Source organism: Natrix helvetica, assembly GCF_964273705.1.
Source record: "Natrix helvetica genome assembly, chromosome: 4".
Lineage (NCBI taxonomy): Eukaryota > Metazoa > Chordata > Lepidosauria > Squamata > Natricidae > Natrix > Natrix helvetica.
Genome location: NC_138550.1, coordinates 120,987,370 through 121,004,116, shown reverse-complemented (window position 1 = coordinate 121,004,116; position 16,747 = coordinate 120,987,370). Strand labels below are relative to the sequence as shown.

Genomic DNA, 16,747 nt, shown 5'->3' with positions numbered 1-16,747 from the left:
AATGAAGCAACGACGCCACAGTTTTAGTGTATGATTGTCCTGATCAGTGTTATGAACTATTCTTCACACTGTTTAATTTCAGGGCCCAGAAGACATTGCAGTTCACTTTTCCCTGCATCATAAATGTAACAAGTCAAGTTAAAAGGTATAAATAAAAAGATATGTTGGTCACATGAGTTTTATTATTGAAATAATATAATATAATATATAGAGGAGCAGTGTTATCCAGATGCAGCAAAAGCAGTGAAGAAACCTTAAAATTAAATTTATTATATAATCAGCATACCGTACATGATGAAATAAATTTTAACAGGGCAAAATATTGGCTATAATGAAGCTGTAGCTTTGGGGAAACCACATGTCTCTCTCTTTGTAATTGATATCAAATAGAAATGAATGATGTCTTAAAAGTTCCTCAAATATGTGTTGGTTTTGTGTGAGAGAAAGGACAAATCACAGGCGTTTGGGGTTGGTGTCTTAAAAAAATATAGAACCTCAGATTTTTTCTTGTCTTTTCCATTGTTTTTTCTAATTCTATTACATTCCATTTTCCATTTTGAAAATGTTGGGGAAAAATATGCTGACAAGTTTCTAAGATAGCATGCCTTTTGACCAATATCAGTTATATTCTGCCAATCTATTTCTTTGATCCAAATCCACAGTGTCCTTTCTGAAAACAGCTGGAGTACAGATACTTCCTTTGCTCTGGAAAAGCAGTTCTGAGGGTTTCAAGACCCCATCTCTGTATCCAGTATGCTATCAGGAAGTCTGCAAAGTCAAATAAATAGATAGATGATAGATAGATAGATAGATAGATAGATAGATAGATAGATAGATAGATAGATAAATAAATAATGTTTACATTTCTAATGCAGTATGTATCAATAGTTATAACTCACAAACTTTATGTGTCAATCATTTTTATTTGATTTATGTATTTATAACCCACCTTTATTGTTGTTATAAATAACTCAAGGCAGCTAACATATCTAATTCTTCTCCTTTTTCCTATTGTCCCCACAACAATTACCCTGCGAGGTGGGTTGGGATGAGAGAGAGAGTAGCCTAAGGCCACTCAGCTGACTTTCAGAGGTCCTGAGACCAAAATATTGCTCTAGAGCAGTATTTCTCAACTTTGGCAACTATGAGATACGCGGACTTCAACTCCCAGAATTCTTCAGCCGGCATGCTCTAGTTTAGGAGGTTGAGAAATGCTGCTTAGAGAGAGCGCTACCCCTTTAAGAAGGCTGTTTCTCGTCTCCTTTTCTTTGCGTCCATTGGAGGAAAGGCAGCGGCGACGTGTCCCTGTTATGGCAGCCACATGCAGCCGGACGGAGATGCTTTTTTAAAGCCTGGTGGCATGCTTTGACTGATGCCTTTCAAGAGACCTGCCACTGGTCTTGCTTTCTGTTTGTTCTACTTGAGTTCTTATTTCACCAACAAGGTGAGGATGAAGGCGCTACCAACGACAGTATTGCAAACTGATCATTGTGTATTCCTTTTCCTCTGGTTGGGTTTGGGGTGATCCGCTTAGGTACTCCAACATTTCAGAGGAGTTCAGGACTTGCCCGATGTGTATTTCTCCATGATTAAAACCTGCTTGGTGAAGTCTGACTCAGTAGCGCTTTGCATTTGAACATCGCGGGTCCTTCATCCAACTCAACTTAGGCAACATATTTTCAAGTAAGAAGGAAACTATCAGATTTTTTTGCTTATCTCTTAAACACACACACACACACACACACACTATCAAATGAATACTGATCTCATAATCATTGAGTTGAGTCCAGTGCCCAGTTCAGTTCTGGAGTTCAAATTAAGAATCCTTAACAAATGGCCTGAACATCTTCAGAGAAGGGAAGCAAGCCAGCCAAAATTTGTGGATAATTGGTTCAATTATTTACCATTACTTGGTTCTTGTGAAGAGCCCACCCCCCCACCACATCATTCAATCACAGCACACTTTCTTATAATTTAATGTTGTTATCTCCTGGGAGATAATTTTGATATGACCAGTCTATAGTATAGTAATGACTGGAGCATGCATACAATTGATGATTCTTCCCTCAGAATGTGGCTTTGTTTGTATACTCTGAAACAATATGGTCAGTTAATGGGTCACTTATTCACTATTTTTCTTTATACTGAATCAGCATTTCATGACCTTCACCTTAAAATTATGCTCTTATGGTATCTTAACTACTGATAACTCATTTTCTCATTTTATAAAAGTAGATCTACACATTCTATGATACAGAGAGCAATGTGTTCATTTATTACTATATATACTGGGTTAGCAATTGTTGGCTTCTAATTTGTGTTGGACAATTATTGGCTTCTAATTTTGAGCATGAAGCCACATCTTCCATAAGTGTGGCTTGTCCATGGTCACTTTATGATAATGTAATGAATGCTCTCAGTATTACATTTTCAAATATACAGTTTTCAAAAAAAGTGAGGATACACCCAGGAAATGAAGTATGTCTTTATAATATCATGCACACACAATTATTCATTAGATTTCAATATTGGCTTTATTTTATACAAGTCTAGGTGGCATACATAAATTGTCCCACTTCCTATTTCCCCCAAAGCAACAATCTAGTGAAGTGAGTTGGAAAAAATAATTAGCTTAAAATCACCCAGCTGATTTTTGTGCCCAAGGATGGATCAGAATTCATGATCTTCTAATTTCTAATTAGAGAAATTGCAAGATTATCCATAGGTACTCCAGGCAGCTGGGGGGCGGGGTGGTGGTGGTTGTAAGCAGATGGCAGGAATTGCTTTTTTGCTGTTGGCTTGCAATTAGCTGGGAGTTGCAGGATTTCATTGTGCTTATAGCCATTAATGTCGTCTGTATGAACTTTAAGGTTGACTGAGGCTAACCTCTTAATCACTGTGGTTTTAATTTTGTTTTGATTTTTTCAAGATTTTATTTTTAAGATTGAGAACATTCAGACTGGCAAATTTTATTTGTATGATGTATGGGATGAAGAGGTGTTGGTTTTACTTTAAGAGATAGTGATAAGTTGTTAATGTCAACTATATTTGCTGGAAATGAAGGAATTGCTTTTCTCATTTTTCTTTTTTACTCTGCCTTTTTTCTTTTTCTGCTCTTTTTAATGTTTTACTTTTTAATATATTTCTGAACAATGTAGGTTGCACTATTAGTTTTATCTGCATAATATAATTTTCAATAAAGTTATTGGGGGAAAAGACAACATCTTAAGACAGTGGTTCTCAATCTGTGGGTCGGGACCCCTTTGGGGGTCGAACAACCCTTTCACAGGGGTCGCCTAAGACCATCAGAAAACACATATTTTCAAAAAAAATATGGAAAACATAAAATAATTTTATGGTTGGGGGTCACCACAACATGAGGAACTGTATTAAAGGGTCGCGGCATTAGGAAGGTTGAGGCCCACTGTCTTAAGTACTTGTAAAAGTGGTAAGAAGCAAATGCAATCTTCTGGAGGTTGTGACTGTCCATACTCATAGTGGCAGATCTTTTGTGTGAATGGCCTGGTCCACATTCCCACAATGTCTATTGGGTCATAAAAGTACACTATGATTTCTATAAAATGTATTTTCATGCATGTTTGTAGATAATATATAAAGCTGTGTTTTCTGATTTTTCCAGTATGTCTTATCTGTCCTGAAATTCACCTATCCAACACTTTTTCAAGGGTAAGAATAATTTCATATATACATGGAAATAAAATAAGCAATCAATGGGGATTGAACCAGAGAGAAGCTAATCTTTGTACTGCGTGTATTGCAATTGCTATTTTTCCTGACCTGGAGAGTTCTTACAGTATTACACTTACCTAGTACCCTTCTGGACTATATTTCCAATCAGTAAGCCTGATTTCTGACCTTCCAAGTTATATTATATTGTATCATTACATGATATCCTGATATCCTAATAACAGTAAGTTATGGGAATAATTTATGAATGCTTTGTTTCCACTTCTTTTGATCAGCAATAAGCAAGACTATCCTGATCTGTAATGTGATGTGCAAACATGGTTTGCATACCATAAGGTACGGTTTCATATCTGGGCTGAAAAAATTGAACAACACTAGATTGCAGTAGAGATACATAAAACTCTTAACTTTGTTACTATTGACTAGCAGTAGCAGCCTAGATATGGTAGCTCTTATGCTCAACCATAGTTCATAAAAAAGCCACTGTTTGTTAGATTTATTACAATTCACTAAGCTTATGGTGTCTTTCATAACACATTAATTCAAACTGAACAAGCCCACTTTGTATACATGTGAACAGGGAAGAAGAAGAAAAACAAGCCATTAATTCTTAATGTTATAGAGCTTTTGGTATAGACCATATTTTTCGGAGTATAAGACTGAAAATCTGGGTGTGTCTTATACACTGAATACAGCATTTTTGGCCTCCTGAAACCCCGCCCCCTTTGCAAAAATGGCTGTGCATAGCCTTTAGGAGGCTTCCAGAGTGCTCCTGGGGGCTAGGGAGGGCAGAAATGAGTGAAAAACAGGTCGTTCCCCCCCAATTCCCAGGAGCACTCTATAAGCCTCCTAAAGGCTATGCATTCCCTTTTTTTGACAAGAAACGGGCCTGTTTTTGTGAAAAATGGGCTGTTTTGGGGAGGTCTGCAGAGCGCAAAAACATTTAAAAAAAATTTGCCTATTCAAAATCTTGGTGTGTCTTATGCTCTGAAAAATATGGTAGTTAAGATGCAAACAGTTTAACTATAGCAGGGAATCAAATACCTTAACAAAACTAACAAAACAAGACTTTTTTCATCTGTCTCTTTACAGAAATGAGATGAAAATGACTTGAAATGTATTTGTCATTGTGTATCTAAGATCTCTTAGTTCAGATTGCTTATTTCTGTTAGTACTTACCCAGTGTATCAACTTCATGATTTAATTTAATCTGCATACTCCCAGAAGAAAGGGCTCAGTCTTTCATCACATGTGGTAGAAATATAAAAATGTCTTCTGTGTCATTTATAAACATATGTTCTTTGATAAGGAGTAGTCACTGAAGTGTTCATTCCCGTTATTGAACATGTGCTTGTCCACACTCTACCACTAATAGTACAGGCGTAGGAAAGAGTCCTGTTGACATCCTATTGATGTCCTAAGGGAACTACTACTTTACTGAATTAGATAGGTAACTTTGTTCCTAAGCGCCTTAATAATTGAAAAAAAAACCTAATAACAACAACAACAATAACAACAACAACAACAACAGCAGCAGCAACTTGGTTATGGTTAACAACAGGTACATTAAAGAAAGAAACAAAGTAACTAATCCTGGCTGCGCAAGAACAAGCTATCCGAACAAATGCCATTAGGGCCAAAATCGAAAAATCCTCTGATGATGCCAAATGCAGACTGTGCAAAGAAGTTGATGAAACTGTTGACCACATATTCAACTGCTGTAAAAAAATCGCGCAGACTGATTATAAATTGCGGCACAATTTAGTAGCACAAATGATCCACTGGAATTTGTGCAAAAATTATAATATTAAAACAACAACAAACTGGTGGGAACATAAGCCTGAAAAAGTCACCGAAAATCAGATGGTCAAGATCCTATGGGATTTTCATATACAAACAGACAAAATACTAGCGCATAACACACCAGACATCACACTGGTTGAGAAAAATAAGGTTACAATCATAGACATCGCAATACCAGGTGATAGCAGGGTTGACAAGAAGGAACATGAAAAAATAACGAAATACCAGGACCTAAAAATTGAAATTCAACGATTATGGCACAAACCAGCAGTGGTCATTCCAGTGGTAATCGGCACACTGGGAGCTATTCCAAAAGCACTGGAATTACATTTAAAACAGTTAAAACTTGACAAAATCACCATCAGTCAAATGCAAAAAGCTGCACTGCTTGGATCTGCACGTATATTACGAAAATACGTTACGACGTCCTAGGCCCCTGGGTGGGGCCCGACTAGTAATCAATGCCAAATCCGGTGAAACAACTGGCCGCTGTGATACAATCGGATAAATAATAATAATAATAATAATAATAATAATAATAATAATAATAATAATAATAATAATAATAATAATAATAATAATAATAATAATAATAATAATAATAATAAACAGCAGGAATCCACAGGAATGGCAATATCAGCACACTCTGACATTTAAAAAGTTTCTAGCCTCTGGTGCTAGAAACTGACATTTGGCATCCTATACATTGTAAAGAATCCAGAAGCCTCTGTTACAAATTATAAATCACATAATTTTTTTAACTTATATTTTTTATATATGTTGTACAGGTGGCAGACACTTGTGGGTGGAATTCTCTTACATGTTTCCTGGAAAATCGGCTGGGTTGAGATCAGCACCAGTTCCAGGTATAGGTGAAAGTGCAGCATAAATAAATAAATCAATGTTAAAGTGCATATTTAGATTAATATCCATTGAGAGACATTTTATTTTACCATATATTTTGATTGTATTCCCATTCCACCTCCCTTAATATTGCAAGAATTCTGAAGTGAATTTTTTTAAAGGCATTTTTTAAAACTTGCTTTTGTTATTGGGATGATTTATGTGCAATAAAACAAAAACAAAAGAGGTTTGATCATGTCGTCCTTGCCATCGTGACTATTTTAACACAGTTATCTGTGGCTTTTCTTGTACATTCATGAAATTCATGGTTCCTATTTTGATCAAGCATGTTGCATGATATGTGCACAATGAGTGTTTTTCTACCACTAAAATTGCCATTGACATTGAGTAGATTTCTCAAGTCTATAAAAATCTGCTTTTGAATGTCAGATGCAATCTAGACCTAAAAACACTAGCAAACATAACAACCCTATTTCTAGAATATCAGCAACATTCCGGGCCCTTCAGTGAAAAGCTTTTTACAATATTTATTAATTTGGGTTATTATTTGACAAAGGCCAGGTTCCCTAAGGAAGGAAAATCAAGCTTAACATTAAAGAAATAAATTTATGCTGGCTACCTTAGAAATATGAAACTATTTTCAGCCAATTATCCAGATTTTTAAACATTCTATAAGTAGTAAGGGATTCATATTGATTCCTGTCAGCATTATCAATTTTGTTGTATTTAAGTACAATGACACTAAAGATTATATTTACTTATCATTTTAGTTGTACCTGAGAGTAGATATGGTTGGGGGTAGGTGGTTATTCATATGCAAATAAAACCCAAACTGTAGTATAATTTCATGCAGTAGATATTTAACTTCTATTCCCTTACTCTAATGCAATCTTTTTTTAAAAAAAATAGATTGGATGTTTCCCGACTTTTATTAACAATCTCATTTTAGAGGTTTAAGAGAGGCCTAGACAACATTTTCTTCCACTTACATTTTTCCAAGCTTTTTCACTTGCTTTTTGTCATATTTTATTCCATGTAAAATATTGCAATTTGGAATAGTGCACAAGGCCTTTTGACTGGTGATATTCCCTTAAGTTTCAAAAGATGACAGTCATTTTGTTCATCATTTTGTTCACTCTATTTTTTTAGATTTAGAGCTACGAGTTTTACTCCACTAGATGTCAGTGTAATTTAAGCTAAAGAACACCGACTGTTATGTCATAGTTTAGCAATAAAAGCATCTATGTTCAATATATCTTAAAGGAAGAAGAACTTGGTGTACTATAAAAGTCAACATCACCACTTTTGATTAAACCTAAAGACAAATAAGCAAGCAGACAATGAGTAAGAGGAGTTTTTCATTAGATTATCAAAAGGGCTTTGAAATACTTTGTAGGCTGTTACTTCTAGTATTATGCAAAGCTGAGGTACTTGACAAAATTCCCTTCCTATCTCTGTGTTAAAGCAATCCTGTCAACCAAAAAAAGGTTATAAGCTTTCAATAGTTGTGGAAGAAAGCTTTGAAACAGTTGTATGACTCTTCCACACGAGACACCTGCTTTAATTAACATACTTTGTAATGCACTCTCTATGGCTCCTCTGCAAAGGCTTACTAAATTCTAAAGAGACTTCAAAGGCAGCTCCATGTACTGTAGAGTGTATAACAGTAACCAATTACCGTATTTTTTGGAGTATAAGATGCACCAAGATTTTGAAGAGTTAAATATAAAAATGCATCACAGAAAACCATCCAGGCAGAAACCCATATTTTTATTTAGGCTGAGATGAGCCGAAGGACAGAAAGAGGGAGGAGTGAGCTCCCTCCCATATTTGGGCGTACCAGGGATTGTAACACAAATACATACCTATTTCCCTGGCTTAGCTGATAAAGGAGGAGAGCCTGTGTTGTAGTGGCTAACAAATCTGCCCAATATGTAACACATCCCAGGTTCAAATCCCAGTAAGGGTATGGCTAGCTGATGAGAGCTAAATAGCTTGAAATGGATCCATACTAGTCTCCCTTTATTTATTTATCAGCACAAATACAATACAAATATAAAAAGGCAACATTAAAAATAAAAATATGGGTTTCTGCCTGGATGGTTTTCTGTGATGAGCCGAAGGACAGAAAGAGGGAGGAGTGAGCTCCCTCCCATATTTGGGCATACCAGGGGTTGTAACACAAATACATACATATACATATACATATACATATACGTACATACATACATACATACATACATACATACATATATTCTTTGAAATGCTTCTTTTCTATTCTGTTCCTTTGAATGAACAGGCAAAGGCGGCACCTACCTATATAGCAACCTTAAATACTTTCTAAATGAACTTGGCTTTTAAGTTCATTAACAAAGGAAGTCTGGAATTGCTTTGTGTTTGGATACTGGTTTTTTTAATTGATGCTTCTGACTTTTTCATTGAATAGCTTTTGGCAAGCTTCATTGTGAAAAAATAATAATGAAACTGCAGTTTTGATCTGTCACCCTCAAGTCACTGATACAGTGATGCTTTCTGTTTGTGCAGTATTACATATTTCTTCCTTACATGTTAAAAATGTACAGCCCAGAGCTTCTAAGATACATTGTCATTATAGCAGACTCTGATTTTCACCATTGTATGGTTTGGCCCCTAAGAAGGATTGCTGCTAAAGCATTTCCTGTAGTTGTAGACATTCTTTCCAATGCTCTTGGCAGTACAGAATTCAGTTGTTACATCATGGGAACAACTTTTGTGCCCTTTTCCATTGCTTCTTATATAGCCAAGGATTCTTAAAACTTCACACTGTGGTCAGTGATCTCTATGGAGGTCTTGTTCTCAAGCCTGATGCTTTATTTTTCTCCCAGCTCAGATGACTCTGATTACTTTAAGGAGGCATCTGATTGGATTTTACCAACAGTGTAATTACTGTTGCTTGATTGGTCCTAAGGAAATTTATCTGGACCAATGTCCTTAAAAGGAATGATAATATTCAAACTTATGGTTAACCTTATCTGGTTATAGGGTAATAAGGCATTCCAGCATATGTTAATTAACAATTTGAACTATAAATCAGGTAGTGATCATTTAAATGAGCTAAATTGGATTTATGCCTAACCATTGGATTTAAATAATAAAACCCTTGGATTTAAATCAGTATGGTCAACCATTAAATATAAAGCAAATGTTTTTATTTTATTGAAACAGTTTGCCCTTTGTCTGACTATATAAAGTATTTTTATAAATGCACTGCTTACATAGTGTTCTTGACAATACATTTTAAGGCACTTTTCAAAACATGATATCAATATTAATAAGGCCATTTGAATACACTCACTCTTTATGCATACATACACATATATACTTATAATAATAAGATAGCTATCAGAAAATGCAGACATAGATCTATGTGTTACAAAACTATTCAGACACCATACTTCCTTGGATTTATTTTAACTTCACATATTTTATTCTCCTCTAATCAAAGTGATGCTTGTATTTTTCTTTGGCTGAAATTATTTTTATTCAGGAAGAAAATGATATCCTCTGAGGTTGTTTGTAAATAGAATCTGATGATATGATGATTATTATTTGTTACAGGTTTGAAGTATTATCATGGCTTCCAGCTTCTGCACTTTTTGTGGGTATTATTTATTCAGGTTCCAGGGCATTATCTAGATTGGTAAGATATTGAAATAGTATTTGGCATGCTTTTTTATTAATGTTTTACTACAAATGTCACATAGGGGTGAAGTAATTAATATTACCATAGTTAAAGACACATGTAGCACACTGAAAATTGAATAGATAGTTCTAGAAGTCATAATAGGGCTTATTGAACAAGCAGTACACAGTAAATTCCCTTTCTGACTTCCAATTCTGCAGAAAATCTGTGCAATTTGACTGAGCTTTTGAATATGCGTGGCGTGGATTAATATACATATTATTCATAAAGTGTTGCCCAAAAGGTTGCTACCCCAATACACATAATAACTGAAAATAATTCCATCAGTGAATTGGTCAAATTTATCTTTATTACCTTACTGGCCTTTAAATCAATGGATGGTCTTAAGTAAAAACATACATCTGTGTTACAAACCACTCATACAAGAATTGTGAATTAAGTTATGAAAGCATGAAGGTCAATATTTGGACTCAAATTCCTGCCCTTGTCTTAAATCCTTTAACCCTTCATTATGGGAGAGGGTGGGAGATAAATAAAAGGATTCAGACAAAGATGATTTCTGCTCATCTCACAGATATTATTCAGAATGTCAGAACAGGGCCTAAAGGCATATGTTGGCCTGTTTGTTTCTTTGTCTGATTCATAGTTTGTAATGAGATGGATTCTCATCAGATGAAGTGATCAGATTATGGATTTGGAGAGATAGGAACTGAAACTGATTGGTCCAACATAATTTCCTTTCCGAAAGACTAAAAGGACTAAAAATGACAAAGACAATGAACATCTGGTGAAAGTTAGCTGAACTAGGCAATCTGGAGCCATAGTTGGCCGAAAAACATTTCTCTTGGCCCTATGAAGAGTCAACAGCATGAGAGATGAAAGGTGTGTGTGCATAAATGTGTTAATTTGGCTGCAGAAAAGAAAAAATGTAAATTCTGATGTCAGATTTTCTAGGATAGCATTATTCTAGTGTTTCCTTTCATTGTGCTCTAGTTCAAAAAGCTCATGCTTAGCCATGGATCTTCCTTCTCTCTCAGCAACAAATATGGCAACAATCCCAGCAGTGGAGCTGTGAGCTGTGTTTTTTTTCCGTTTTTTTTTCTTTTTCTTTTCCTGATTCTTTCAGGCTTGTTATCTGTGTGCCTTGTTCATTTGTTTTCTTTAATACTGGTTCTTACAAGTTCCCAGGTAATTAAAACAAAACTTTTGCAGCTGCGATCGCTTAGATTTACTCACTCCTGTCCTGAACATACTCTGTATCTTCAGTTAACTTAGAATAGTGGAAGAAGAAATAAATTGTCCATTGAAAACATTTGCTAGACTCAAAATATTGAAAAACACTTCAAGGAGATTGCATATCTAAAAAGATTTTCTTATGTTAATTTGTCTAGACCAGTGGTCGGCAAGCCGCGGCTCGCGAGCCACATGCGGCTCTTTACACACTTTAATGTGGCTCTTCTGTGTGCCTGGCGCCCGCTCCCCTCCCTCCTCTCGGGCACTTCAAAACAAGCGCCTCTTTCCCTTTTTTCTTTTCGACCCACAATGATTAGGGAGGATCCTGAAGTCGGGCAGGGACGAGAAGCGAGGAGGCAGAAAAAGAAACGGAGGCTAAGGAGCTTCCCCCCGCCCCCTCCCAGCAAAAATCTAACCGGGGAGCCGGGCGGGCAGTAGCAAATTAGCCGATCACGCCGCGTGATTAGCTAATTTGCTACTGCCCGCCGGCTCCCTGATAAGATTTTTGCGGGGGGGGGAGAGAAGCTCCTTGGCCTCCGTCTCTTCTTCTCCCTCCTCGCTTCCTGGGGCTCCACCAATGGGGGAGCAAGGCCCGCCCAGCGCCAGGCTTTGGGCTAACACAGAGGTCTGCAAAGTTGGCTTTTTAAGACTGGTGGACTTCAATTCTCAGAATTCTGGGAGTTGAAGTCCACCAGTCTTAAGAGCCAATTTTGCAGATCCCTGGGCTAATATGATTGATGCCCTTGGTGGACTTCAATTCTCAGAATTCTGGGAGTTGAAGTCCACAAGTCTTCAAGCTGTCAGGTTTGAAGACCCTGGGTTTTTTTTCTAAAGGGTTAGGGGTGCAAGGGTCTTGCAACTTGACAGCTTTAAGACTTGCATGCTTCAATGCCAGAGTTTCTGAGCCAACATGACTGGAGGAGGAATTCTGGGAGTTGAAGTCCACAAGTCTTAAGAGCCATTTTTGCAGATCCCTGGGCTAATATGATTGATGCCCTTGGTGGACTTCAATTCTCAGAATTCTGGGAGTTGAAGTCCACAAGTCTTCAAGCTGTCAGGTTTGAAGACCCCTTGGGGTTTTTTTCCTAAAGGGTTAGGCATGCAAGGATCTTGTAACTTGACAGCTTTAAGACTTGCGTGCTTCAAATGCCAGAGTTTATTGAAACTAAAAACAGTATACCATCCTATGTATTTTCGGTTTTAAAAATGTGGATCTCAAAATAAATTTCAATCGTGGTTTTGGCGAGATTTGGCTCAGTTGAAAAAAAAAGGTTGCCCACCACTGGTCTAGACATTCAGTATTTCAAACTTCCCATGTTTCCATTTCATTTTTGGAATAAGAAAATGAGTTGAGTTAGCAGGGAAAATCTGCGGTACTCTACTGTATGCAATTCCCTCCCTCCTTTTTGGTGGCTCAGGCTATCAATACCTCTTCTGATGTATCACAATACTATCTCTTTCAAAGATGGAGGCAGGCCTATAATCACTGCAACTTTTCCTCACATCAGGGATACTATGTGATAGCTCTGAGCATCAGGGCAGTGTAAAGAAGTCCTTGCTTTCCCCACTTTTAACTTAGATGTCTTCAAGTGTGTAGCAAACCTTTTCAAAGGAAACTGAAGGAAGACTTTTGACAGGCCTATCAAATGTCTCCCTTTAATGCCATCTGATGGGCAGACGGCGATGGGCAGCTTGATTTATAGGGCCTGCAATGCTAACTTTATTGATCCCATTTTCTTTCCTGGCAGCCAATTCCTATCTTTCTTACCTTACACAATGCTGCAGATGTTATATTTTATGGAGTGGAAGTCTCAGTGCACAAAGAGGTATGGAGAATTAATTAAATAGCCTTTATACCGCTGTATATCAGGTTTCTGTAGTCACTTTGTTAACTATATTTTCTTAGGCTAAATATTTCAGACTTTAATGCATGCAAATGGATTAATTGCAATACTTTTGCATCCACTAGGCATTCTATTACCACAATGTGGGACATATATAATCTCTGGAAGGAACACATTCTCTTTTCATTTGTTTGGGTAGCTGGTGATAGAAAGTTTGCTACCAGCATTTGGAATTGTGATGTATAGGATCCCTAGAGATTATTTTTTTAAAATTAAGAGATATACATGATCTGTAGACAATGAATGTCTAGTCCAGTATATTGGTGACGGTGCTAAGGAAACACAGCCTGAAATCTTTAAATAAGTTGTAACCTTTGAACTAGTTACTCTTACAGCTTAGCACATGTTCCTGATTGTGAGGTAAAATATATGTTGTTCTTCTATTACTGAAAACACAATAATTGGAATTCCGTCAGAAAACAGGTGACAGTTAAAAGTATGGTAAAGGTTTCTTTCATTAATCATGTTTTGAAAGTGAGTTTTTTGATATTATTGTATTTTTTTTCCTTAACAGCAGATCTCTACCCTAAAACTCTGCAGGTAAGTTTCCAATGTTTGTCCAATGTAGAAATGTATGCAATTTCACAGAGACAGTACCTGAACGATTGATCCTCTATTTAATAAAGAGTTAGGACTGTTCATCATATATTATACGGTAGATTGTGATGAGAGCAAGTTTGAATAATGCAATACTCAGTATAGTGTGACTTGTAAATGGATACCAGATCATGTGTAATGTAACTCAAAATTCAGTTAATGCAAGGTTAATGTGAGCGCATTTGAGACAAACACCTGTGCAATTGAAATTAGATGTTGCTCATCTTCATATGTGCAAAATGGAGAAAAGGACGATTCAATTGAAAACAGTGCATTAGAACAGTATTTTTCAAACTTGGCAACTTTAAAACATGTGGACTTCAACTCTCAGAATTCCCCAATTAGCATAGCAAAGTGATAGAAATATCACTTCGAATAGTGCAAATTCGAATAATGGAACCATTTTTGTGAAATTTATTAATTCCATTAATTGAGATCTACCTTATGTTGGTTGCAATATATGTGGCATTTTACTTAGTTAAACATCAATCCTGTTAAAATCTATTGCTAATGTCCATAATGTTTATAATTCAAAATACGATTGTTTAAAAGATTATTTCAGTCCAGTCTTTTTTCAGGATTGTAATTGGGCTTCAATTTGTATTTGCATCTTTCAAAATTTGATAGGGTGGTTTAGTAATAGCTTTTCTAGTCTTTAATTCTCTAATGCTCTTAATATGGCTTTGCACTACATCCTACAACATCTCGAATCTCCAAGGACCTACGCAATGGTCCTTTTTGTAGACTTCAGCTCGGCATTCAATACCATCATTCTAGATCAGTGATTTCCAGCGTAGGGCCCAGGCCCCACAGGGGGGCAATTTGATTTTTAAGGGGGGCAATTTGAATCTTGCTTAAACCAAGTTAATGGCCTTTTAAGCTTCCTCCGCATGAGGAGAGTTCACTTTTTGAGTAAAGTAAGAATTATATATCACAAGGCATCAGGATTTTTAAAGATGCTTAGGTAGGGCATGGCCAAAAAAAGGTTGGGAACCACTGTTCTAGATATTCTTCTAACTAAACTGATTCAACTAGCTGTGCCTGACCACACTTGTAAGTGGATCATAACTTTCTAACAGACAGGAAGCAACAAGTGAATCTAGGCAAAATCACATCAGATACCTGTACAATTAGCGTGCACACACACACACACACACACACACACACAGAGGACTGTGTACTCTCTCTCCACTTATTTTCTCTCTATATACAGTGACTGCATCTCAAGAGATCCCTCTGTTAAAGTACTGAAGTTTGCAGATGATACAACAGTGATTGGTCTCATTCGAGACGACAAATCTTCATACAGAGGGGAAGTTGAACAACTAGTCTTATGGTGCAACCAGAACAATCTTGAACTAAACACACTCAAAACCGTAGAATTGATGGTAGATTTTAGGAGAAACCCTTCTGTACTACCACTTCTTACAATACTAGACAGCACATAATCAACTGTAGACACCTTCAAGTTTCTAGGTTCTATAGTATCTCAAGACTTAAAATGGACGCCTAGCATCAAAAATATCATCAAAAAAGCAGAACTAAGAATGTTCTCCCTGTGCCAACTTAGAAAGGTCAGACTGCTCAAGGAACTGCTGATACAGCTATACAAAGGAATGATTTGTGTTACGTACAGACGTATGTTGTTAAATGTACATGTCTTCACATGCTCACCGCGGATTGGTTGCTCAAACCATGGGAAGTTTAAACAATTGTCATTGGCCGGCTGGTCTGCCGGAGCTCCTTAATTTACATGTTTTCACATGCTCACCGGGGATTGGTTGCCCAAACCCGGGAAGTTTAAACAACTGTCATTGACCGGTTGGTCTGCCAGAGCTCCTTAAAAGGCGAGCTCCTGCAGCCCAGCCGGCAGAGCGCAGTCACTTACTCTTGAAATAAAAAGTGCTGAAACTCACTAGCGCCTCTCGCCTACTGCTTCTCGCCGATTTAATAATTTGAGTCTGTCAAACTGCTTGTTTGGCACTGCAACCAAACAAGACAGACACAGACTTCAATGGATAGTTAGAACTGCAGAAAAAACAGTTGCTACCAGCCTGCCTTCCACTGAGGACCAGTATACTGCATGAGGCAGAAAGAGGGCTGTGAAAATATCTACAGGCCCCTCACATCCTGGACATAAACTGTTTCAACTTCTTCCCTCAAGATAATGCTAAAGGGAATTACACACCAGAACAACTAGACATTAGGACAGTTTCCCCCCCCCCCCCCATGCCATCATTGTACTGGGATATATTGACATATGTCTTGACTCATTCAAAAAGAAATTGCAGGAGGATAAGGAGATAGGGCAAACAGGGAGTCTGGCTGAGAAAGAAGATTTCTTTGTCAAGATAGCATTTACTGTATTTTTCAGAGTATAAGACACACCAAGGTTTTGAAGAGGCAAATAAAAAAAAAAATTTTGCACTCTGCAACACCCCCCCCCCCCAAATGGCCTTCTTTTCACGAAAATGGGCACGTCTTTTACCCAAAAAAAGATATGGATAGCCTTTAGGGGGCATGCAGGGTGCTGGGGGGGGGGAGCAAAAACGAGCAAAAAATGAACCGTTTCTCGCGAAAATCAACCCTTTTTTGTAAAAAGGGGGGCATGGATAGCCTTTAGGAAGCTTATAGAGTACTCCTGGGGGCTGGGCGGGGGTTAAAATTGAGCAAAAATTTTGCCCTCCCCAGCCCCCAGGAGCTCTCTAAAAGCTTCCTAGAAGCTATGCATGCCCTGCACGGCCATTTTGGTGAAGGTGGCGGGGTTTTGGGAGGCTAAAAATGCTGTATTCAGTGTATAAGACGCACCCAGATTTTCAGCCTCCTTTTTGAGGGAAAAAGGTGCGTCTTATACTCCGAAAAATACAGTAAATATCCAGCCAGAGCATTCTTTCTTGCTGCCCTCTGTTTAAAGACCAAAATAGTACTAGGGAATAAACAAATAATATTAAATCTT

General features: G+C 37.2%; 1 protein-coding gene across 3 annotated transcripts in view; it reads left to right on the top strand.

Annotated features, from left to right (window-relative positions):
• Positions 1–1,285: 1,285 nt before the first annotated feature.
• Positions 1,286–16,747, top strand: part of TMEM241 (transmembrane protein 241) — a 40,673-nt gene continuing 25,211 nt past the window's right edge. For 2 of the 3 annotated variants that reach the window (XM_081950982.1, XM_081950980.1), the window contains exons 1-6: positions 1,286–1,444; positions 3,641–3,687; positions 6,300–6,377; positions 9,973–10,054; positions 13,039–13,116; positions 13,709–13,734. In XM_081950982.1, the coding sequence (XP_081807108.1) occupies positions 1,373–1,444; positions 3,641–3,687; positions 6,300–6,377; positions 9,973–10,054; positions 13,039–13,116; positions 13,709–13,734 (383 nt within the window). In that variant the 5' untranslated portion in view covers positions 1,286–1,372. The remainder of the gene's footprint in view (positions 1,445–3,640; positions 3,688–6,299; positions 6,378–9,972; positions 10,055–13,038; positions 13,117–13,708; positions 13,735–16,747) is intronic. The other variant, XM_081950981.1, reaches the window with a different exon arrangement.